This window comes from Tachypleus tridentatus, chromosome 9, assembly GCF_004210375.1.
Source record: "Tachypleus tridentatus isolate NWPU-2018 chromosome 9, ASM421037v1, whole genome shotgun sequence".
Taxonomy (NCBI): Eukaryota; Metazoa; Arthropoda; class Merostomata; order Xiphosura; family Limulidae; genus Tachypleus; species Tachypleus tridentatus.
This window is the reverse complement of record NC_134833.1, coordinates 31,859,855-31,886,846: the sequence shown is the minus strand read 5'-3', so window position 1 is coordinate 31,886,846 and position 26,992 is coordinate 31,859,855. Positions and strand designations below refer to the sequence as shown.

At 34.0% G+C, this 26,992-nt stretch overlaps 1 protein-coding gene across 1 annotated transcript in view; it reads left to right on the top strand.

The window, feature by feature from the left end:
* The window catches only part of LOC143227337 (dermonecrotic toxin SPH-like), a 95,232-nt gene that overhangs the window by 67,045 nt on the left and 1,195 nt on the right, over nt 1–26,992 (top strand). Inside the window, exons 3-4 of the mRNA XM_076458794.1 lie at nt 22,271–22,513; nt 24,374–24,505. Of these exons, the coding sequence (XP_076314909.1) occupies nt 22,271–22,513; nt 24,374–24,505 (375 nt within the window). The remainder of the gene's footprint in view (nt 1–22,270; nt 22,514–24,373; nt 24,506–26,992) is intronic.

The window sequence follows — 26,992 nt, the reverse complement described above, 5'->3', positions numbered from 1 at the left end:
GAAAAAAAAAGATATTGTAAAATATACATGTGTGTATTTGTAAGGTGGTGTCCCTTAGCAACCGTGACACGCCAGACTTTCACTGCATGATTTTTATCGTACGTTCTCCCAAATCGTAAACTATAGTGTTAGAGGAAGGAATATAAAGAAACATTTGTAAACGTATTTCATCATCTCACGGGTTCAGTCAAATACTTCAGACGTTTTCGAGTGTTTGTTAACTCATAAATGGCACACTTAACTTTCTAGAAGATATATGGCGAACGTCTGTTCGCTGTTTGGACACGAGCCGTTGCAACGCACAAGAACAACCTTATAAGATCACAAAATGAAGTCTGGTGAATGGATTGAAGAAATATAATAGCAAAACACGTGTCCAGCAAGACTAAAAACAACTGGGATTCAACGTGTAATACTGCAATGAATTACGCAATTCATTTTTGTTTACTGTCAATACAAATACGTAACTGTAAAAAGACAATTCCACCGCATACGGTTTTCGCATAATCTGTTTTTCTCATTCAAAGCAGTCTCCTTATGGGACAGAGGTAAGTTTAGGGACTTACAACGCTAAAACCTAGGGCTCGATTCTCCGCGGTTGGCACAGAAAATAGCCCAGTGTGGCTTTGCTCTTAACAACAAACACCCTGCTTTAAAGAACTTGAAACTAGCAGATGTTTGAAGGTTTGTAATGAAACCGTTATGCGAGTACCTGGCTTAAACCGTAATATTTAAGCTTACAGCAGTATTGTTTTGAATTTTTATCACCGTATAAAGAAATAGGTTTCAATTATTGTTTGTTTGCTTTTTTGCTTTATTGTTAAGTCCAAAACTGTTCAAGGAAATATACGTATGCTGTTTCTATCACAGGTCTCTAAACCTGGTTTCAGCATTAAATGTTTAAAGACTTATCTTGAGCCAACTTGGGGGAGGGCGGTTTGAATTACCTCTGTCATTTTAAAAACGGGTTGTTAGGTAATATTAATTAAAATACAGTTTGTAAGGACATAATAATTGCAAAGTATCTAACACCTTCTCTGTAAAGACCTCAAGTTAGCAAGCTTACAATATTAAAAAATCTGGTTTCAATACTCGTTGTGGGCAGAATACAGATAACCTATTGTGTAGCTTTGTACTAAAAAAAACAAAATAAATACCTCTGTCAAACATTTTTATCTGTGCCATATATACATGATAATATACGGTAAAAACCTGAATTTCATTCTAATCAAGCACATCATTAGTATAAATAGTTATATATATAGTTAAAATATCTATCTGATCGAAAGACGTTCTCGTACTTTTTACAGGAAATACTTAAAACGTTTCCCGTGATTTTACAATTCAATGCGCCATCTATCGCACACGTTAGAGAGAATATCGAACTGACGTCTTCAGTACAATTAAGTGGTGGTTACTTGGACTGAAAAACGTTTAGTCCTCAGCTTTTAATTAACATAAACATGGATTACCGTACCGAAAACAACAGAAAGTACTAAACGTTATGTGATACATATTCCAAGTAACTTCAAAATACATAATGTATTTTCATTCGAAATGAAGTTGGGTATATATTTTGAGTACCACAAATTGAGTCACATTCCCTTTTCACTTTAATAGCACAAGACATAACTTATGTATCTTCAGTTATTAACTCAGACAGTCATGCGATGTGTGTTGGAACTCTAAAAGATGTATTGCTTTAAACTCTTCTTATCGACACGTCTTAGTCAAACGATAGCAAAAAAACATGATTTTAGTAGATTTCATTTGCTGTAACTATACCCTTAAAACAAGTCGGATGACACCGTTAAAAACTTGTGATATTTGATAATGTAAGACCCCTGTCTACTTTTTTAATATGCTAATTCTAAAATTAACTCCTAATTTTTCCTATTTAAAGGGTTTTACATTCCAAATATATTTAAGAATGTTTCTTTTTTCCTACAATATGTAAATATTGTTTAGTTTTCTTTGAAGAACAAAACTTTCTGAATTATAAAATGAATTTCAATCTAAAACATGAACAAAAAAGGCGGTTTAAAAACTAGATTTTCGTTAAAGTAACTAATAATGACAAAAGAAGTAGGAAGCCCTTGCTTATTGCTCTTAGAGCAGTTTCAAGCGTAAGGTTGTTCTTTGGATTTCAGTTGCGTTTGGAATGAGCATAGAACAGAATTTCTAGTTTTTTAGAGGAACAACAGTTCGCAATGTGATTCTGTTAGCAAGTTGTACACAAAGCTTGCAGTGAGAGTTCTACAGTTTACAGTTGTTCTACCTCAGAACCTGGTTTTTATATGAGATCTTTACGTGTTGTGTTTTTTATATACACCAAACAGAAGGTCGTCATATTCAGAACATACTTGAAGTCAGTACCAAAATTTATCAATGATCCAAAATGAGGAATGAATTTGAGGTCAAAGCAAACAAACACCAATGGGATCTCGTTCACAAATATTGAATTTGACTTGTCCCTACAACATTTTAAAGAGTTCGAAAGGGTTAACAATCGTGACTTGATTTTTCTAAGGTTTCCCTGTGGTACAAGGATATTAGACTAACGTTAGAAAGTATCACCATCTATAAGTTACTCCATATAGAATTTCAAGAGCTTACATTCGTTTTAAGTGAAAAATGGTAAGTATATTTTTAATAACGTGTTATTTCAAGAACAAGCATAATGAAATATATATATATATCGAGAAACTGAATAGCAGACGAGTTTTGGGCCCTGTTTATTTTGCCGAAGGCGATGTTTGGGCCATTAACAGCATCTTTTGAATCTTCTGGTGACATAACTTGTTGTTGATCGCTAAAAGAGAATGTTTGATGTCCAGTATGGTGGTGCTGAATTAAACAGGATCTTTTGTGATGTCACGTTTTCTATATAGCTTTTGCTTTTCATAACTGATACGATTCTCTAAGTTTATATAAATTAAATTTGTGGTAAACGGTCAATGAGTTAGCATCATTTTATTCATGTTGCAAATAGCTAGCTAACAAGAAAAGGCGGTTCGGAAATTGCATGTTGTTTTTGCCTAACTTTATTTTAGTTCTGAAGCTATAAAAGGGTATGCTTACATAATGATAATACCAAAAGAAGCATGTCTGACATTTCTAAAATCATGTACCAAGTAAATAAGAGTAAAATCACTTTGAACACAGTTTTGAGAAGTAATTATATGGAAGAGTAAGACTCTGAAACAGAACATTGAATGTTAAATTTCAAATTTGAAACGTGGGGTCCAGCTGAAGAATATATGAATATATATTCCACCCCAGTATAGTGGTGTCGAACGTTTTGGAAACATATCAACACAAGTGAGGTAACTGGAGTGAAACATTCGTTTATCTGTTAAAATTCAAAATTTCACGGAGCAAATACTTGCTTAATATCCAATTTGTGCAGATATCAGTGAGATGTAGGAAAAATAAAAGGGGAATTTGAATGGCTACAAAGCAACATTGTCTTCATCAGACACTTTCGGAACTCACACTAATTACCTGCATTTACAATAATCTTTCGAATGGCTAAAACGTTATGCATTAGGCACGAAGTGATTATTAGTTTTGTTGGTTCACCGGGTAGTACCGAGTGAGCTCGAAAGTAAGACTGCCTGTTTTCAAACGTTATCTGTTCCAAGAGCTATTTACCAGTTAAATTTGTCATCATGAACGGCTATATGATAGAAATGCGGGTTTTTTATATAAGTAAAACTGCAACGTTTCGTCCCATAAAGAAGCGGCCATCTTCATGTAATGTATGATGAAGAGCAATTAGAAATATAACGAATAACGGTTATTCTCGACAGCAGGCTTGTTGAATTACAAGTATTTAACATCGGTGGCTATACTTATTTAAAATACAAAACCTATGATTTAGAATTACATAAGTTATAATTAGTAAGAGACGAGAGAAATTCCTGGATATTAGTTAATATATTTTAATCTTTGGTTCAATATACCTTCTGTGAGTTTTGTTCTCTTTATATCAATTGCACTTTTTGAATTTTAATGCTGTTTACGGATATGCGCGGACTGTTTGGTTTGAATATGCGAATCTCCAGATCTCTTCTTTGACTATTGGTTTCATTTTTGCCTAAAGAAAATCTTCAAATGTTGTAACTAGTAATTATTTAGCTTTCGATTTTAATAAACATAAATATAATTTTTCTTTACTTTATCACACAACTTATGTACTTCATAATGATTGCACCAGTGATCGAAACGTCGTGTGTGTGTTTTCTTTTAGCAAAGCCAAGTGGGGCTACCTGCTGAGATCACAGAGGGTAATCGAACCCCTGCTTTGAGCGTTGTAAATCCGTAGACTAACAGCTGTACTAGCGAGTGGCGAAACGTCGTACCTGTTCTGGAAACTAATGTTACGTACTGTAACTAACTGAACTTAAAACGAAACTATAGTTCTGGTTTGTTATAATGTAAAACTACACGATGAACTATATCCACAGCGGGGCACCAAACCCTGGATCTTAACAGAGAGCCATAGATATAGATTCAAAGTGTGGGAAGGTTCATTATATCACATCTGTTTTGATATATTGCACGTACAAAAACTCAAGAAACCTCAGAATGCTTTACTTTTGTGTCCGTGGTCATTTATAGCATACTCTGTGTTCTAAGAGTGTTTTATTGAAAAACGTTAGTTTGTTTGTTGTCATTTTCATGTGCGCAACATTATTACGGTGTTCGGTGACTAGTTTCATTATTTCTTAAATACACAACATACGTATATTCAACTAACAGCAGATAGAGTTCAGTATAACCTGCCACATTTCATCAACGTTCTTGTCTTTCGCGTAGAAAACGGAAAACTTAGAAGTCTTGTATAATCCAACACGAACTCATAGATTCAATTCTCGATATTGTGTTCCTCAGTTGTAGTCTGCTTCTTTTGATACAGAGCAAGTTTCTTTTCCAATGAAACATCAGACCAGGTGACAAATGAATAAAAGAGAGAAAAAAAATCTGAAGTTATGTTACAGTTGTACGGGTAACCAAATAGATTTGCAAACACTCGATAGAAAAAAGATGAAAATCTGTCCCAAAAATAAGTTAAGATCGAAAACTAAATGCGAATAATCGTATACGATTCTGCATGTTAGTGGTATAATCGTATATCATTCTGGATGTTAGTGGTATTTCTGAAAATACCATAAGAATTTTATTATTAAATTTTAAAAAATGGCACGTGATATTTTAACGCCTTCTATGTCGTGGGTGGTTCTATGCACAAAATAACCAATGTGGTTCTAGAAAACTCCACTTGATGATGACAAGGGTGATACTGACTTGAAGCTCTGTATTCAACTTCAATCGCTGTCAGTACCTCCCAGAAGGTCATGTCAGTAACATCAGATTGGTCAAGAAAAGTAAAATAAGCTTCCCTTCTTTTTTTTCTGTATGTCCACATGTACTGAATGTTTGAAACCTTTTCACTAAATAATTTTGCATTCGTCTTCTATGCCCCGTCTTCTATGTCAAATACACTAATACAGAATAAACGACTATGAAAATCACACTTTCGCTGAGAAAAAATAAAAATTTCAGATAAAGAATTAAATATACGATGTTTATATTTTATTAACTTATTTGAATAAGATAAATTATATAGTTTTGTACTGTAAACACAAGGACTGCACATGCCGGAACAAATCATCAGAAATGTTTCTACAAGTGGGCATCAAACTTTCAAAAACTTCGCATAAAATGTTAGTAGGGGAATAATTCATTGCAAAGTTGTTAATGTAAATATGCAAATTTCTAAGGTCATTAGAAAATTTTAATTAGTCATCCAGGGAAGAAAGGGGTGTTTTGTTTTAATAATCTAAAGTTAGCGAAAGTTAATACGAAACTACAAGAAAAAACAAGACGAAATCTAATGTGTAAAAATGGTAACTGGTAAAATTATGACAGTCTATGGATCAGTTAACCATGGATCAGTTAACCTGACTTCTACAGGACGACCTACGTCGCGGATTGTTAGAGGTAAGAATGTTAGTACAGCAGTGTTTAGATGGAACGAGTCTCATCACAACACGTAATTACTAACAACGCCAACCATAAGCTCTCTCTGATGTTTGAAAGATGAAAAACAAAAACTGATTTTTTACCATAATCCTTCCACATAAATTTTGTTATTGTTGTTATTTCTTATGATTATACTTTATATTTGGTTTAGCTTCCCCTAACATTAATAAAATATTATTTCTAGCCTGATCCATTAGGAAAATATTCCCAGAAGGATAAAAAACCAAAAACAGCTTTTTCGCATTATTAGTGCATGAAATGAAGATTCTTGATCAAAAAGATGGGGATCTTTGATGGAAAAAAAAAAATGCTTATGTTTCAAGCGTTTTCTTCATGAAAATTGTTTGTGTTTTGGCGCCATCTCTTGACTACTATTATATATTATTAAATTCTTATAAAATGAACTCCAAATTATGCAGGCCTGTGATGGTTTTATAGTCTTAAACTTTTTACTCATTATCCAGTAATTCCTATACACTCAATCCGAAAATGGTATCAATTTTTCTCCATCACGTATAGGTTTATCCCAAAACATTATATGTGCATTTACACAAGTGAATCATTTTCATTAAAGTCGTGTCACATTTTGTTGGCCAGGTAGTTAAATCATTCGACTCGTAATCTGAGGGTCGCGGGTTCGAATCCCCGTTACACCAAACATGCTCGCCCTTTCAGTCGTGGGGGCGTTATAATGTTACGGTTAATCCCCTATTCGTAGATAAAAGAAAGCCCAAGACTTGGTGGTGGGAGGTGGTGACTAGCTGCCTTTCACCTGTTCTTACACTGCTAAATTAGGGACGGCTAGCACAAACAATCGGTCGTGCTTGTCGTCTCGTGGTCATAACTAGAAGTCTGATTAAGTTTCGATATCATATTTTTATTTTTCTGTCTGATTCTTGCTAAAAGTAGCATAAGTAAAAGATAACATCTTTTTATCAAAATTTACGTCATAGTTATATATACTTTTGAACATTTTAATTATTTCATTTATCTATCAATAAGTCTTAGTCGTTTGTTTATTATATGCAGGAAATATATTCGTGAGGTTCTTGTAGATATTTGTTTGTAGTGAAGCACAAAGCTACTCTGGCGGCTATCTGTGCTCTACCCACCACAGGTATCTAAACTCGGTTTCTAGCAAAGTCACATCAAGCTATCTACTGAGTCCACCGAGGGGAATCGAACCCATGATTGTAGCGTTCTTCTAGCAAAACAGATCAACAGACATTCCGCTATGCTACTGGAGGACTCATGAGGTTTTTTCAGCAACAATATTAAGTTCGTTAACATTGTTTCAAGAGCTATTAAAGACCCCATAGATAGATTAATTTGGAAAGAAAATGTTTAAAATTCAAAGTTTTGTTTAACGTTAAACACAAAGCTACAGAATGGTCTATTTGGTCTGTGTCCATTACGGGTATCGAAACGCGAGTTTTAGCGACGTAACTGTAGAGACTTACCACTGAGTCACAGAAGGCATTTGAAAGTTATACGATACTACAGTATCATATTTTGCAGTACAAAATAGTATAGTTTTTCCACTAACTAAATAATTTAGTTTAATATGTTATCGATTTTAAGGTAACATGTTAGAATATCATTGTTGTCTTCAACTGCTTGATTGTTAATACTTCTTTGGTTTATATTTTGGTAAGTTGATACTGTTTTTCTTATATGTAGAAATTAGGTAAATTAATTTGTATGGTGTATTTGTGGTTCAGCACAAAACTACACAGTGAGTTACCTGTGCTCTGTCCTCCACTGGTATCGAAACCTGTGGGCTGCTTGGGTGTTAGTTTGTTAGTTTGCAAAGCTACTAGAGTTACCTGCGTTCGTCATCAATGATAAATTAGAATAAAGTCAACTCATCAACTCCACCCATCGCCATCTCATTGGTTACTCCTTTACCAACGAATAATGGGATTGACCATCACATTATAACGCCTATGCAGCTTAAAGGGTGAATGTGTTTGAAATGAAATGAATTAAATAATAATTATTCGTAATCACGTTAAAAGATTTTATCACAAAAATTCTGTCACCAGGAACACTAAAGGGAAGGAATTATATTTACAGTTTTATTTACAATTTAAAAATAAAAATAAAAGCAGAACTTTTGAATCTCTGCTATTTGTTGTTTTTCAAATGCTTTTCGCAGAAATAGTTCGTGTATACGTAAATGTATATATGTGAACTTTATGGTTTTACAAATTCCTTCTTTTTTTTTGTAATATATAACTTTCTCACGTCAACTTCAAAATCATTTCACGAGGCACTCCGACATAATTTGGGAGCGACTGCCGTAGTCTCTGGTAAACGGACTTATTTGTAGCTCTTACAATATCCTCATCTCTCGCGGAGATTTTGTCACGCGTCATGGTATTTACTAAGACAAACTCACCAGGGATGTAAGGAATTCTGAATGCAAATTAGAACGTGCTGTCATCAGGTGGGCTTCTCCTCTGTTTTTCAGCTTTAATGAAAACTAAAATAGCTCACGTGCAAGGCTATCTACTTGTTAATGCTTTTAAAAGGCTCTGTATTTCAGCGACGACGTCTTGGATAAACATTTACAATTTGTATTTTTTCTTGTTGACGCTTAAGGATCTCATACATCACAACCAGTTCCCGTGAGATGACCAGCCATCTTGAAATTCTTAAAACCTTCATGAATATTAATATAAAGAAGGAAAGCTAAAAGAGCGAAAATATACTCCACACAAGATAAACATGATAATATTTTGATGAGAAAGAATGTTTTCGCAGCCACGTGGAACTGTCAAATATTTTTTCTCCTCCACTGAATGACGCAACTTGGCTTCTCGCTACCAATCTTTATGGCATCAAGGGTATAGTTTTCTCACATTTCCGCTAATTCCATCCAGATTTAAGTTGCAAATCTTTCTGTCAGATCTCAGAGAGATACGAATGGATAACACGACTATCCTCGATAGTCTTCAAGCTAAGGGTAGCTTGGTATCTGTGTTTGTTTAGCTTTAATGTAACATGAACTTACGTCAGCTTTGAGCCCCTCTTGAAAGAGCTGTGGGAAAAAAAAAAAACATTAAAAAAAGTAAAAAACACAAATCAGTAATTCCTATACACGTATATAAGAATAATAGAAATAAAATGATCTTTCACAACAGAAAAACACTGATAGATTTTTATTTTCAGACATATGTCTCTTTAGACTGGTTACGAAAGGAAATAGATTTGTTTGTTTGTTTGATTGGTTGGTTGGTTTTTTAATTTCGCGCAAAGCTACACGAGGGCTATCTGCGCTAGCCGTCCCTAATTTAGCAGCGTAAGACTAGAAGGAAGACAGCTAGTTATCACCACCCACCGCCAACTCTTGAGGGTTCGTAAGTTTGTGTAGTTTAGTGAGATTCAGTACTGTTATTACTGTTGTTTTTACAAGCCTTTTTTTAGGAAAACAGTTCATGTTATACCCTAGCCCAAAGTAACCTTAGTTCGTAACATTAACATAATTACTTAACTTTTGTGAATATTAAATTTAACGAAATATGCGCGTATTAAAATATAGCCCAAGTGCATTAACTTGTTAAAATATATAATAAATTATTTTATTTACATCTAATTTCATACGAAATTCTCTACTTTTAAACTAGTAAATTTATTTACTAAATAATTTATGTAAATTAAATTTATTAAACTTTGTTTGTTTTGAAATTCGCGCAAAGCTACACGAGAGCTATCTGTGTTAGCCGTCCATTATTTAGCAGCGTAAGACTAGAAGAAAGACAGCTAGTTATCACCACCCACCGCCAACTCTTGAGCTACTCTTTTACAAATGAATAATGATATTGATCGTCACATCATACGCCCGCAGGGTTAAAAGAGCGAGCATGTTTGGTATGACGGGGATTCGACCCTGTAACCTTCAGTCTCTATTACTGCTTATCGTTTAATAGATTTCTATCACCTGCGACTGATATATTTTTAAGAAACTTATAATGTCTGTCTGTTATGGTAATTTTTTAATGAACTGTTCGTACCTGAGTTGTAATTATTTATATAGATTTATCATTCCTGTAAGTAATCATTTTAAGTTTAATAAATGTGTTGCTCAGTTATGTTATTTTTATTTCTTAAAGTTATGATAACTAAGATTGATAATCTTTTAGGAAATTTATAGTTGTTATGAATGGTCTTTCTTGTTTTATATATACATCTTTTATCTAGGTGGATAACTTTTAGACCAATCATTTGCTTGTAATATGGAGCTGAGATACCCAACAGTTCTACAGCCTTGTAGGAGTCTTCCCCTCAAACCTTAATGCTCTTGGTGATAAGCAAGTCACCCAACACTATTTGAAATGATCGGAATACATGGTACTGAACAAGTCACCCAACACTATTTGAAATGATCGGAATACATGATACTAAACAAGTCACCCAACACTATTTGAAATGATCGGAATACATGATACTAAACAAGTCACCCAACACTATTTGAAATGATCGGAATACATGGTACTGAACAAGTCACCCAACACTATTTGAAATGATCGGAATACATGATACTAAACAAGTCACCCAACACTATTTGAAATGATCGGAATACATGATACTAAACAAGTCACCCAACACTATTTGAAATGATCGGAATACATGATACTAAACAAGTCACCCAACACTATTTGAAATGATCGGAATACATGATACTAAACAAGTCACCCAACACTATTTGGATACATCGGAATACATGGCATTGAACAAGCTACCCAACATTATTTGGGTATATCGAAATACACGGTACTGAACAAGTTACACAACACTATCAAAGATGTTCCAGACCAGACAGAAAACCCAATACTGTCTGTAAATTTGTTAAACTTTTCTACCATTACCGTAAATTGTGTTATTGTTTTTATATAAAAATATATTTGTATTAAGAAAGATAACTGTGTGTGTCAATCTTGTTGGTAACTAGCATGAACTGGATACATATCAACATTTATTTAACTTCTAAATTACAATTTAACTCAGTTTCGGGCCATTAGAAATTATAACACATTACGTAATAAATTGGAGGCTTTTCTAGAATAAATTGTAATACATCATGTACGGAAAATATTATGACACAGAGTTTAGTTGAGGGTAACTTTCATAACAGATTTGTCTTGGTAAAATATTTAAAAAAACTGCCTATTAAACTTTGTGAGAACTTTCATATTACTTGTCACGTGATCTCGTTGATATTACTTACACTCACAAAGCAAAATGTCGTCTTATAATTGAAGTATTCGTTGTTAGACGTTGCTTTTGTAACAAAGTTGGAAATAATTATTAAAACAGTACCTGTATATAAAAGGCAAATAATATGGGATTATCACCCCTTTGTTGTATGAAAATTAAACACCCTAGTCAGTTAACCAATCAGAAAGTGCCTTAATGGTAAAAAAAAAATCCTATAGTAGCCATATTACTCCCAGTAGTAATAGTGTGAATCCATTCTTATAACCCATGACTAAAATCAAAGTTTTCACCGATTTGGGATAATCTATGTAAAACATTGCATCATGGCTCTGTGCTTCAGTAGGAGCTGTACGAAAACTTTCAAGAAGGTACGTGAAACCGGTACTGTTTAAAATAGAAACGTTCAAGGTACAAAAACAAAACCATTCAAAAGCGATGTTAAGCATCTCAGGTTATCTGATTTGCGAGAAATACAAATGTTAAGTAGATGTCCCTCGGTGAGATAACGGTAAGATTAAAGACTTACAATCCTAAAATATGTGGATCGATTCCTTACTGTAAACACTGCATATAACTCTATGCGACTTTGCTCTAAAACAAACAGCAAAAATGAAGTAAAGATATATTTCCTAAAACATTGGTGTACATATAGGCGTGAATATTACGAAGATGTCTCAGTTGCTTTGTAGCTGCTCCAAAATCACTGTTCAGAGAAGGTAATAAAACCAACATGTTTAAATATACATTATATCACAAACAATGGAGTGTAAAAGCTGGAACTGTGTACTATTTGCAGATAAATGGAAGTTCGAATTGTTGACAACGACACTTTGTTTGACGGCAAAGAAGAGAACAGTATCAAAGTCATCCATAGTGAAGTATGGTGGAGAATTAGTTCAATATGGCTCGGCATGGCCAGGTGGTTAAGGCGTGCGACTCGTAATCTGAGGGTCGCGTGTTCGCATCCGCATCGCGCCAAACATGCTCGCCCTTTCAGCCGTGGGGGCGTTATAATGTGACGGTCACATAATGAGTTGGCGGTGGGTGGTGATGACTAGCTGCCTTTCCTCTAGTCTTACACTGCTAAATTAGGGACGGCTAGTACAGATATCCCTCGAGTAGCTTTGTGCGAATTTCAAAACGAAAATTAGTTCAAACTTGGGGCTGTATCTCATACGACAGTGTCGATGATTTACACAAAACTGATGGCACCCTGACTACTGACAGGTACATTCCGATTCTGATCCACATTAGTATTTCCTCAGGAATACAATTCATCGGATGAAGATTCATCTTAGAGAACAACAGCTATCCTAAGTATAAACAAAATATGGTGAAATGGTGCTTTGAAGACAAAGAAGCCAGTGAAATATCCACAGCCATGGTTTGGCATGATCAGTGTCTCGGTATTAACATTCTTGAAGATATATAGGTTCATGTAAAAACTGAGATTATCTAACGCCAACCAAATAAATTGTCTAAATTCTATAGAGTAATGCAGGACAGCTGGAACAATTGTCCATTGAAAAAAATGTATGTTAGCATGAAAATAAATTGTTAGGTTTTATGTAAAGCAAATGGTTTATGTACAAAAGTATAGGGATTTTTACAGTTTATTCGCATTTTTATATTGTCTCTAATGATGTTCAATTGTCGTGAATACAATCCCTTACAAACGTATGCAACCTCCTACAAATGTTTTACATCTTGTTGCCATCTGAGCTTGCAATCATGAAAGTTTCAAATGGGACCTTATATTTAAAAAATTACACAATCTACCCCAAACCGAAAAAAACTAAAAACGAATACTGATATTATGCAAATAAGATAGATTTTCAAAGAAGATTAGAATATTTGGAATTGCTTAAGTATTCAATCCCTTTGCTAAAGCAAAATTATTTACATTATTTGTATTTTATCAAAATGTTACATTCTTGGTAGGGTGAAAATAGTTATGTAATCAGCAAACTTCAATTTATATATTTTATTTGTAGATTTCGTTGACTTTCAACGACCTTCACACATAAAAGTGTTAATTCTGGTCACTAGAGTTTTTAATAAAAACAAGTTCATTAAAAATGTTTATATTATTTGCTATATTTCATATTAATTGTTTATATTGTATCAAAATGTAACATTACTGGTAGGGGTGAATACTTTTGCAAGGCACTGAAAATTTACCATTCACTCAAGATTACAGTGTTCAGTTATTCCTTATGCTTTATGTGCGTGAATTACCTGTGTTTCGATAATCGTTTCAATTACCGTAAAAAAAAAACACACACACAAAAATAAAATAAGGTTTACACTCTTTTACTGTTTAATAACTTTAATGTTAAAAAGTTAGCACGGAAAACACGAGAAGTTTTTTTCGACACATGTTTTATTTTTAAATTAATGAGATCTCTATACATCTTTTATTACTAATGGGTCTACACATCCAATGATCTCACGTGTTTTCCTATTACAGGACTCAGCGTCAAAAGCTTACAAAAAAAACCTAGGTGATATCACACATTTTATAAGTGAGATACTGTAACTAGTGCAATGTTGACGGTGCTTTGAGTTACCTTATTTGTGACTCAAATACTATTTTAATTAACTTTCTGTATACGGGCTCGGTAGAACTGACCGACCACGTGGCCACTTTGCACTCGTTTAAAGTCGTTGTAATCTTGATACTACTAACATTTAGTATAGCATGTACATAAATAGCTCTGTAAAATAGGTTTAAAACCTGATTTAGTCCTAATTTCCCATTGTTAAGTTTAAGATTAATAAATTAAGTCTTTCATGTGCGATTTACGGATTTACAACGCTAAAATCAGGGTTTCTCTCGGTGGACACAGCAGAAAGCTCACTGTGGCTTTGCTAAAAGAAAAACACACATTGCTATAAAAACACACGCGCGCGCACATCTAACAGCCAGTTAGTCAATCGAAATGTTAAAATGTATTTTGCACAATATTTATGCTTTAAAATGTCAATTTGACTTATACAACGTGTGTGATGTATGGTAGATTTCATAAAAGCCGTTTCTGTTACTGAGATATACATAAGGGTATTCTATCAATACTCCTGATCTATATCGGTAGCTTGTTGTGGTCGAAAGTTAATGCCAACCTGAAAAAATAAACAAATAGTTTGTTCGCAACATATTAGACATAGTAAGGGAAACAGGTTTTATTTACAGCTTTAATTACTTTCCATAATGTTTACTTGTAGTCTTTATACAAAATTTAGCATTGCAAACATAATTATGATTGTTATTGTGCTATACTGCACAGTCGCCCTCCTGGTGAATAAATACACTGCGTTAGACGAAAACATACCGCTTGTTAACGTGATTAGTTAAAGTAATAATATCCAACAATTATAACTTAGAATGTATCGAATCAACTTTCGAAATCCAATAAGCTTTACAATATTTCTAGAGCCAGATAAGGTTACTGTTAGGAACACGTCACAGAATGTGTTCAGGATGGTTGTGACCAGAAATAGTATATACATGGTTGTACGTTTACGTAAAGTAGGAAGAGGACAATATTTACATTATTTTGCGTGTACCTAAAGCAGAAATAGAATAATACTTATATGGTTGTGCGTGTACGTAAACCAAAACTAGAATAATACTTATATAATTTATGTTTTATAAAATACTTTGTTTTAATGTCGCTGAAAGAAACAAACCCAACAACAATACAGTATATATATATGTATGCTGTTAATAAGTGTAAGTAAAAACCATTTATTTTGATACTTGGCAAAATATTCTAACAACAACAAACAAATTGTGGAAAATTTTATCTGATGATAACATTCTTTTATTGCTTTGGATTTTAGAGCAAAGCCATATCTGCTTTCTCTATCTCAGGGAATCGAACCTCAGATTTTACAGCTGACTCGCGAATGGTTTGGCTTGTTTTGAATTTCACGCAAAGCTACACAAGAGCTATCTGCGTTAGTCGGCCCTAATTTAGCAGTGTAAGACTAGAGGGAAGGCAGCTAGTCATCACCACCCACCGCCAACTCATGGGCTACTCTTTTACTAACGAATAGTGGGATTGATCGTCATATTTTAAATAACGCCCCTACGGCTGAGAGAGCGAGCATGTTTGGTGTAACGGGGATTCGAACCCGCGACTCTTGGATAACGAGTCGAGTGTCTTAACCACCTGGCCATGCTGGGCCCAACTTTTGGTACGTTTGTTAATAACAAGAACGGGTCCGATGTTCTTTTAACCACATCTCCTAAATGTTTTTATTTAATGTCTTCTGTTAAGAAAATTCGAGGTAAATACCTTAAAGCAACAGAACATCTTGATTTCATGGCTATAAACAACACGTAATGCCGGTGAACAACCTCTAGACGTTGAAGGCAAGGTCAGGTTTATAAGGATGGAATGTTTTAATAAGAAATAAAAGTAGGGAGCAATGAACTTTTCACAGGTAGTAAAGTGAAGAAAAACCTTTTTTTTTTTTTTTGCAAAGAAAGATGTAATAAATAATGACTAATCAACCTAAAACTAGTAGGTTGTGACTTAGAGTTTGGAATATCAACAGTTACATCTACAAGTTTTACATCATCCTGAAAACTTCGTAGAGCACAACCACTGCCTTCAGCAAACATTTTGACTTGAAAATAATTCTTAACGAAAACTGTACCCCAGAGGCCACTTCCTGGTTTGAACAATTTCTCAGCTAAACATTTTCACCAGCTACAACCACATCTAACCAGACTTGTAACGGATCAAGTCACCAGTTTGTAGAAACCACGATCATCGCGTGCCCGTAAGTATTACCTTTCAGTTATTTAACAACTGATGTGTTAAAATATTTTATCCGTTTTTGTTATAATTTCACTAATTGATAATATCTGCTCATGTAATACGATTCTTTCTTTCTTGAGCGCAAAACTCCACAATGATCTATTAGCACTCTGTTCACGGTGGGTATTAAATCCCGATTTTTAGCGCTATAAGCCTTCATAATTCGGGTTGATGTAGCAAACTGTTGCTTAAAGTTATTTCATGTGATGTGTAACAGTCTATCAGTAAACGTTTAACGATAATGATTAATAGCACAATATTATTTTTTTCACGTTAAATCCACATTACTTATTATTATTATTATTTGAATTAACTTTACTTCTATTCAGAAGAACTGGTAATCTGTGTTTCTTGTTGGGTTTGTTTTATTTCAAGAAGTGGGTCAAACCACTGCAGCCTACATAAAGAATGTCTGAGAAATTGGATTCCAACAACTTTACCGAATGGAGCACGAAGAATGGTAGTGGAAGTAGTTACAAGGATTTGTCCGTTTGAACTTCGCGCAAAGCAACACGAAGGATGTCTGTGCCAGCTGTTACTAATTTGGCAGAGTAAGGCTAGAGAGAAGGCAGCTTATTCATCGCCAAAAACAACCAACTCTTGGGCTAGTCTTTTACGAACGAATAGTAGAATTGACTGCAACACAATAATGCCCCCACGGCTGAAAGGGTCAGTTGTTTGAAGTTAAGCACAAAACTGCACAAAAGGCTGTCTGTACTCTACCTACCACCGGTATCGAAACCAGGTTTCTAGCGTTGTAAATCCGTAGATATGCTGCTGTACAACTGAGCGGGCGTTACAAGGAAGTTCATGGGTCTTTAAAAAAGTATAGTTAACTTAAGCAGAGAAGAGATATTAGCCAAAATAATTTAAAACTAGAAAGTGGCAAAAACCTCTTTACCCTGTTGGACAGCTGTTAGTTTACGAACTTACAGCGCTATAATCCGATTTACCAAAGAAACAAACAAACAAAAACAAAATGTTCCAATAACACTCAATATACCACAGGGAGGTTACGTATTGTGGATACGCTAATGAGCAAGTCGCGTAAAATGGTATTATAAAAATTTCCATTTTGATAGTGTGTAATTAATATTATGTATCTTGCGCACGGCCCGACATGGCCAGATGAGTTAAGGCGTTCGTCTCATAATCTGGGGGTCGCGGGTTCGAATCCCGGTCGCACCAAACATGCTCGCCCTTTCAGCCGTGGGGGCGTTATAAAGTGACGTTCAATCCCACTATTCGTTGGTAAAAGAGTAGCCCGAGAGTTGGCGGTGGATGGTGATGATTAGCGGGTTCGCATCCCCGTCGCCCCAAACATGCTCGTCCCTTTCAGCCGTGGGGGCGTTATAAAGTGACGGTCAATCCCACTGTTCGTTGGTAAAAGAGTAGCCCAAGAGTTGGTGGTGGGTTGTGATGACTAGCTGCCTTCCCTCTAGTCTTACACTGCTAAATTAGGGACGGCTAGCACAGATAGCCCTCGAGTAGCTTTGTGCGAAATTCCGAAACAAACAAAACAAATTGTGCGAAATTAAAAAAAAACAAACAAACAAAACAAGCTGGGTTTCCCGTTTTCTAAATGACACGTGACTGATCTCACATCATCTCGTCTACCTCGAGAACATATATATTGATAAAGAACGTAAGAGCGTCGTAGTTATTTATTCTACCTCTTATCTCGAAATAAAACAAAAAACTTTATTCCTGATGCTGCTTTTAAAAATACACGCATTGAAATTTGTGGATCGTTTGATTTCAAGGTATTTTTGATTTTATTTCTTCAAAGCATAACTATCTTTACCTGTAAACGTCATACTGACATAGAGTGACAGTTACGATGTTTCACAACAGATCTGGGTGTATCTTTATAACCTGATTGTACGAATACTTTCGTTGGGAAGGTTTGTTTGTTTGTTTCTGAATTTCGCGCAAAGCTATCCGAGGGGTATCTGCGCTAGCCGTCCCTAATTTAGCAGTGTAAGACTAGAGCGAAGGCAGCTAGTCATCACCACCCACCACCAACTCTAGGGCTACTCTTTTACCAACGAATAGTGGGATTGACCGTCATATTACAATGCCCTCACTGCTGAAAGGGCGAGCATGTTTGGTGTGACGGGGATTCAAACCTGCGCCCCTCAGATTACGAGTCGAACGCCTTAACCCACCTGGCCGATTTCTCTAGTACGACAACTAGAATTTTAAAACATATACGCTCAGTGGTTACTGGTATTGCACAACGTATATTGTTTAACACATCCCGAGTTATATTTCTTTCCGGTCCACATGTTTCGTTTTTGTTTTCTGTTCCTGAAGCCTTTTACATTTCTGAGTCCATCAATCATCGAATGCAATCACCATTAATCTTCTTTTAATTTTGGTGTCATTATTCATGATAGTACGTCACTTGAAATTAAATTGTAGGATGAAAAATGAATCATCAAACAGAAAAGTTTTCGTTCGTTTGTTTGTTTTTGAATTTCGCGCAAAGCTAATGGAAGACTATCTGCGCTAGTATTCCCTAGTATAGGAGTGATAGACATCAAATCTTGGACTACCAAGTTTTTACCAACCAACAATCACCCGCTGGTACAGTGGTAAGTTTACGGATTTACAACGCTACAATCAGGGGGTCGATTCCCCTTGGTGGATTCAGCAGATAGCCCGATGTGGCTTTATTATAAGAAAACACACACATCAACCAATAATGAAATTGACCATCACATTATAATGCTCCCATAGCTTAAAAGTCAAGAATGTTCGGTGACGAAAATTCAAACTCATGGCCCATGGGTTGAGACTCGAGCGTCCTAATCACCTGACGTACACATATCGAGATTGTATGCGTATATTTGAGGCAAATAGCAAATATTCCAGTATGATCGTGTTGCCATCTATTGCCTCTTTAAAAAGTTAACATTTTGAGCTAAATAAGAAAAGTGAAAGGAAACCTTCTCAACTGCCATTTGAAAGCTAAGAGTCGGGAGTTGGACAAAAAGTATAGTCAGTATTATTTTCTTTATAGTAACGACATAAACACGGAAAAGATACAAATGCTTTTCACCTGAAAATTAAATACACTGATATCCGTTTTGAGTGGCAATGCTTTGATGTGTATCTATTTATTTTTTCTAAACTACTCCAGAATTAATCAAATAAATAACGTAAAATATTGCCAGTTATTTATTCTTCAAACTAGTAATTTTGTGTGTAATTAACCTCATATAATAGTTATAATAACATCTAATCTATCTTTATAGTTCTCATTGTGTTAGATGAACGTTAGTTGTAAAAATGTTCTAAGCTTTCATTCATTATTTGACGTTTTTTAAAATACTAGCTTGAAAACTTGTTGTTTTGTTTCTTTCTTGTGAAATAAACTTTAACAAACATCGATTGAGATATGAAATGTTTCTATCAATATTCCGGTCTTGCTGGTTTCGTGTAAAATATATTTTTAAAAATATTCCTGTATCAATGAAAAAACACTTCTCTGAACAAGTTATTCTCCTCTTAAACGTTTGCAAAAGTTTGTTAGAGGCGCGCAATACTTTAAAGTTGTTTTGTGTATGAAATTTGAATGCGAGACCTTGAATTCTATGTTTCACAAAATTTAATCTTGAGTTTTAAGTGCAAAGAGATATTTAACAAAAGGCTTTTTTAGGTCATAATATCACGAAACCTTTAGGAGACTAATTAACTGAGGAATCTGTGTTTATAAATATTATGTTTTTAACTAATAGTCTCGGTCTTATTGTGGTAATCGCTGTTGTCATAATAATATTATTGTAGGATGTTTTACACACTGCTTATAATCAATTGTATCAAATAACCCAAAGTTAATATTTTTCACAATAAGTTATTGTTAGAGGATTTCAACGTCTATTTATCATGAGAGAACTAGATTTACAAAGGTCACAATGTGAGGTCCATTTCCTCCTGGGTAATGTAAAACATAAAACTTTATTGTGTAACGTTTTGCTATAAAAAAGTTATTTAAGTTGATGTATACGATGGTAAATCCTTCCTAACAGACTAACTTTGTTTTGTAAAGTTTTCAATGTACACTACACTTACTTCAGACTAACTTTGTTTTGTAAAGTTTTCAATGTACACTACACTTACTTCAGACTAACTTTGTTTTGTAAAGTTTTCAATGTACACTACACTTACTTCAGACTAACTTTGTTTTGTAAAGTTTTCAATGTACACTACACTTACTTCAGACTAACTTTGTTTTCTAAAGTTTTCAATGTACACTACACTTACTTCAGACTAACTTTGTTTTGTAAAGTTTTCAATGTACACTACACTTACTTCAGACTAACTTTGTTTTGTAAAGTTTTCAATGTACACTACACTTACTTCAGACTAACTTTGTTTTGTAAAGTTTTCAATGTACACTACACTTACTTCAGACTAACTTTGTTTTGTAAAGTTTTCAATGTACACTACACTTACTTCAGACTAACTTTGTTTTGTAAAGTTTTCAATGTACACTACACTTACTTCAGACTAACTTTGTTTTGTAAAGTTTTCAATGTACACTACACTTACTTCAGACTAACTTTGTTTTGTAAAGTTTTCAATGTACACTACACTTACTTCAGACTAACTTTGTTTTGTAAAGTTTTCAATGTACACTACACTTACTTCAGACTAACTTTGTTTTGTAAAGTTTTCAATGTACACTACACTTACTTCAGACTAACTTTGTTTTGTAAAGTTTTCAATGTACACTACACTTACTTCAGACTAACTTTGTTTTGTAAAGTTTTCAATGTACACTACACTTACTTCAGACTAACTTTGTTTTGTAAAGTTTTCAATGTACACTACACTCACTTCAGACTAACTTTGTTTTGTAAAGTTTTCAATGTACACTACACTTATTTCAATCTTTCAACGCTTCAATTTCTTTCCTAGAAATGTTCCAAACACTTGGTTATGAAGTTAACGTGATCAGATGTTTTCTGTTATGAATTAAGCACAAAGCTACAGAATGGGCTATCTGTGCTCTGTCCACCACCGGTATCATAACCCGATTTTTAGCGTTCTAAGTCCGCAGACATACCACTTTGCCAGTGGGGGGACGTTTAGTATTTGATATGCATATATAGATAGATATAAGAAATAAATTCAATATAACTTTTAAATTTATAGCGAAAAAACGAATGTGGTAGCCCTTGTAATGTTGTTTTTTTTATTTCTTAGAAATTCTATTAGCAATCTCCGATATGATAAAAAAAGAAAAATAATAATTGATTTTAAATGTAAATCCACATGCGACAAAATAACTAATAAATTCTGTGAAGTAAAAGTTTTAGTTCATGTCTTTAATTCATTGAAATCAATTTACCAAAACAGGATAATTGAAAATGGCCGAAAATACTGCAGATGGTCAACGAAAACTCGTGTTGCTGTTTATGTTGTTCATTCAGGTAAAACTTTGTGTTACCATCGTTGTCTAATTCAATCAGAGATTATTGTATAGAAGTTTTCACCTAACCATAATATTATGATTAAGACAAATTATAACTTAAGTAATTATGCAGCAATAATAAATGTTTATACATTCGTAGGCTCGTATTTATTCATCAAGTCACTCTGGAAATTAATTAATTTAAGTTCATATTTATTTTCAATTTAAGTTGTTCCTCAGTGTTTGTTTGTTTTTGAATTTCGCGCAAAGCTTCACGAGGGCTATCGCTGCTAGCCGTCCCTAATTTAGCAACTCTTGGGGTACCCTTTTACCAACGAATAGTAGAACTGGCCGTAACATTATAACGCCCCCACGGATGAAAGGGTGATCATGTTTGATGCGATGAGGATTCGAACCCGCAACCCTCAGATTACGAGTCGAGCGCCTTAACCACCTGAGGAAAGATGTAGTTTACAGACTTATAACACTACAGCCTGAGGTTTCTTCATGCTAGGTGATCAGCGAGCCTAACTGTGAACTTTTCGCTAAAACAAACTGATTTAAGTTAATGTAAACAATGGTATATCCTTTATAAAACGCAAAATAACGCTGCTTTTAAAAGTTTACAAACTACTAATTTCCATAAATTTTAATTTAACAGATTTATGTAAAATAAAATCTATGACGTCCCTAAACTGCAACTTTGTGTTTAATTTTCATTTTTAATTTGACTTTTACTTCTTTGTTACAGGTGACAAAGTCTTGAGTCAGGCGAAACCGATCTACAATATTGCTCATATGGTTAACACCATTTCAGACATCAACAAGTACCTGGACAAAGGAGCAAATGGGATTGAAACAGACGTCACGTTTCTCCAAAACGGAACAGCACGCTGGACCCGTCATGAATTTCCTTGTGATTGTTTTAGAACCTGTGATCAATTCCAGGATATAGTGGAGCATTTACAATATATTCATGAGATCACAACCTCAGGTAACGCCAGGTTTCGTGTTTAAAACAACATTGTACATATTAGACATGGAGTGTAAAAGAATGGTGCATTTTTATTGATACTTCCCGTGAAGTTCCATAGTTGAAGCACTTTTGTTTTGAACGACTACTAATATAGATTTTGTTTCACATCATCATACGAAAGTAGGTACAAAAAATAATCTCTTGCCTAGACCTCATACATTTCCAAATATGCTAATAAAGTTTCGTAAGCGTTTCAAACAAGAACTCCTTAGAAGCTTGCCGCACCAACTATCTCAGCCGCAAAAGTATTAAAAACTGAGTAGCATTAATGTGACAAAAGTAAAACAAAAACATCTGTGGAGCAGAAAACTGAGCAGAATGTACAACCTGAAGTATTGGCCTTTATATTGTAAGGCTTACCGATTTTTGTATTAACGTCATAAGCTTTTCACACTTACTATTAGAACTAATCGTGTAATATTCTTGTATTAAACTAATTTCTACAGAAATTATTAAGTATGTTTACTTAAGAACAGTAAAATCAGCAGGATAAATAGCGAAGTAATACTTGATTTAACTATACTGACTAATTTTAATCTAAAAAATGAACAAACTGGACATGGTGTTTAATAAGAAAGGAAAACGATTGTTGTTTATTCACAAAGACAAAAACATATTTTTTGTACTTGCAGTGGATACTAAAAGGTTCCTTTTAACTATATTTTTGAATTTATTAACTTATTTTCTTTCCTCGAGATGCCTTTCTATCAACAAAATCACTTGAGGTCACGCATAGTACTGTTTTAATCTTATATTTTTAACTTAACGGGAAATGTAGAATATACCCATAATGATTAGCATTACTGATGTGACTGTTCAACCTATTTAACATAAGGTTGGCCATAACCTCGAAATATATTCTGTTTGTTTATTTGTTTTGAATTTCGCGCAAAGCTACATGAAGGGGCTATCTGCTCTAGCCGTCCTAATTTTGCAGTGTAAGACTAGAGGGAAGGCAGCTAGTCAACACCACCCACCGCTAACTCTTGGGCTACTATTTTACCAATGAATAGTGTGATTGGTCGTCACATTATGACGTCCCCACAGTTGAAAGGACGAGCATGTTTGGTGTGAGTGGGATTCGAACCCGCGACCTTCGGATTACGAGTCGAGTGCCTTAACCACCTGGCCAATATCTTCTGAACTACTATTGAAGGACACTACCATAATCTATATTCTTTGCATAACATGCAGTGTTACACCAAAGACAAACACAACAGTAAAACAAGTATTACCTCCAGAAAATAACAAAGCAACAAAAGCTTAATGGTCAATTGCACATTACAAAACAACACCAAGAGCTCGTCCCTCCTCGGACAGATAACTGACCAAACTAATGTTACCTGTTTTCTGGACAGGAAATAGCTCACACATAACGTGGCTTCTATATCCATGTTACATGGTTCTGACTTCATTTGTAGTAAACCAAGGAATGCAATTATTACTTCCTCCATTGCATACATTTGTGTAGTCCACTGTTCCCGGACTTGATCTGGCTAACATCGTTTCACTTTCACATGAAACATTTTATCAGTTACACAGGCACAACTAATAACTTTCACAGTATATCCATCCTGAGGATGCCAATGCTAAATCCGTGGTCATAATTGCATAGTTTTAAGAAAGTTCTTGTCCAGTTTCAAACAATTTCATTCACTAGTTTCATTTTTGAGTAAATAACAAAATCACTTACACACATTCATATATCTTTTCCACATTATTAGTTTTAAGACAATCAGCTTTCCAAAACACATACTTTATGTATTTGAATATAAAAAAGTAATAATGAAAACATTGATATTTCACACTGCCTTGCAGAATCTTCACCATACAAGGACAAGATGGCGCTGCTGTTTTTAGACCTTAAAGTATCTAATCTCCCAGCAGACAAGAAAACTATAGCAGGAAATGATATTGCCAGAAAACTGATAGAAAATATTTGGCAGAGTGGTAATGTCGATCGTTTTTGTTTTACCAAACTTGATATTTGTTAAACTTATTTGTTAAAGATTAAAATATGTTAAACTCTATGTTTTAGTTTATTGAACTTTGGCTGTTCTAATAGCAGCCCGCTATTTGAAAGATCGAAACCTTCCTTGGAAATATAAAGATGGAGGCCTTCCCTAGTGTTTACCAAGAGTAAGTGAATGTTTTAGCATCGGTCCCTGAAAAAAACTAACAAGTAAAAATATACTGTTAGACAGGTAAGAAATATTTATACTATATTTATATTATCCCAATAATAAAATGACAATGCAATATTATTACAGTTATTTCAATACTTTCATAACTTTTTATCACGTGCGTGTCGTTTCCAAATTTTTATATATTTATTGAAAATTTTGGTTTTCAGCTTCTCTGCCTGATAAGTCTTTCAGTTCAATCATTAACTTCAACAGAACATTAATCTTAACGTTTCTTATTTTTTTCTGTTACAAACTGTTCTTCTCGTTATATTATTTTCTATGATAATTGTATTTGATTTGCCCCCTCAGTTGTTTAAATAATATTTTCATCAGTTCTTTGAGTCCATTATATGTATTCTCAATTACAAACATAGTTATTTAATATAAACATTTTAATGATTTCCACTTCCCCGACCACTAGCATAATAAATTATATTTTATATCATTTCGTCGTACTGATATTTGGATGCATAATATTCTCATATATGTATGTCTTTTTACGCATAATTTTTTGTATTTTTGTTTGTTCCTAGTTTGTATTCGACAATATTTTTCATACAACTTTTTTTTTCAAACATATATGTGTGTATCACTTTCACTGATTCGGATGAGAAACAAATGTTATAAATATATTTATAGACACAGAAGTTAAAACTCAGTTTTTTCACAATCAATTTAACAAATATCTGACGTTACTGATTGTAAGAGCTTTATGTTAAAGAAGTAATATTGGCTTATACATTCCGTAGATATTGAAATTTATAAGATTGTTTTCTTTGTTTGGATTTCGCGCAAAGCTATCTGCGCTAGCCGACCCTAATTTTGCAGTGTAAGACTAGAGGGAAGGCAGCTAGTCATCACCACCCACCGCCATGTTACTCACGAAGCCTCAGTACGTGTAACACTACAATAAAATACTCTTGTCATTTATTATACGCGAATAGTGGGATTGATCGTCACATTATAACACTCTCATGGCTGAAAGGGCGAGCATGTTTGATGCGAGGGGGATTCAAACCCGGGATTCTCAGATTGCGAGTCGAAAGCCTTAACCCACCCGGCCATGCCGGGCCCAATGTCTATGAACCTTACTACTAATTAAGTTATATTCTATCAACCAAAATCAATATTCGTTGTCACTCACGAAGCCTCAGTACGTGTAACACTAGAATAAAATACTCTTGTCATTTACTATACGTGAAAAATATTACTTGATTTCAAATTATATAATTAACAAATAAATCACACCAAAAGAAAATTTTGTTACTTAATATTTTTTAAATTTTGTTTGTCACATAATTTTGAATAAAGTGTAAAAGGAGCAAATTCATTTAATAAAGTTATATTTCTTGACATTACTTTTCACGTGGTTATTCACAGTTTGTATTGTTATCATGAGCGTCTGTATGGAGGAGCAGGGATTACATGTCCACCGGAAAAATGAGAAAAATTACTTCTTTATTCATTCACCATATATATTTATACCCTTCATTTGGATTTTGTCCACCCACGCCCATAGAGACATGTTTGTAATTTTTACGTTTCGATTAATAACTTGAAGTAACATATTTAATTTGAACATTATTTCTCAAAATTACTGAAGTCGGTGTGTTTTGTTGTTGTTGTCGTTTTTGTTAGAAACTACTCTTGTGATAAAACGAACTAGATATATAAGATTATTCCTTTGTCTTTCGTTTGTTTCTGTATTAAACTAGTATAACTTGAATAAATATTACACTATGTAACAAACATTTTACTTTTTCTTGTTCCTGGGCAGAAAATGTTGTTTCCCAATTGCTTATGCCCAAAGTAAATGGAAAAGACCTATTTTTCTCTTCAAACTTGCTTTTGTGATCTGAGAGCGTATGACGAAAACACAATGGGCGACTGTATTTGGGGGTTGATACGTGAAAGTGATTTACATTACAGTTGCAAATCTCGAAAACCACTCACTTCTAAACATTTTTTTTTTCATTTTGTATAACTTTAGTATAAATACATGTAAATTTTGATTCATATATTGTTTTATTCAGACCTTATGTAAATGAAAATGTGCAAATTTTCCCGTTTTTACATAGAAAATAGGTTAATTTCTAAATTTCATTATCCAGGTCACAAAAGCAAAGTTTGAAAAGAATAATGGCCATTTTCTGTACTTTTACAACATAAGCAATTAAGAAATAACACATACTGTCCAGAAACAAAATTTGTGTTACATAGTGTTATTAATCATTCTTGGTTAGATATTTTA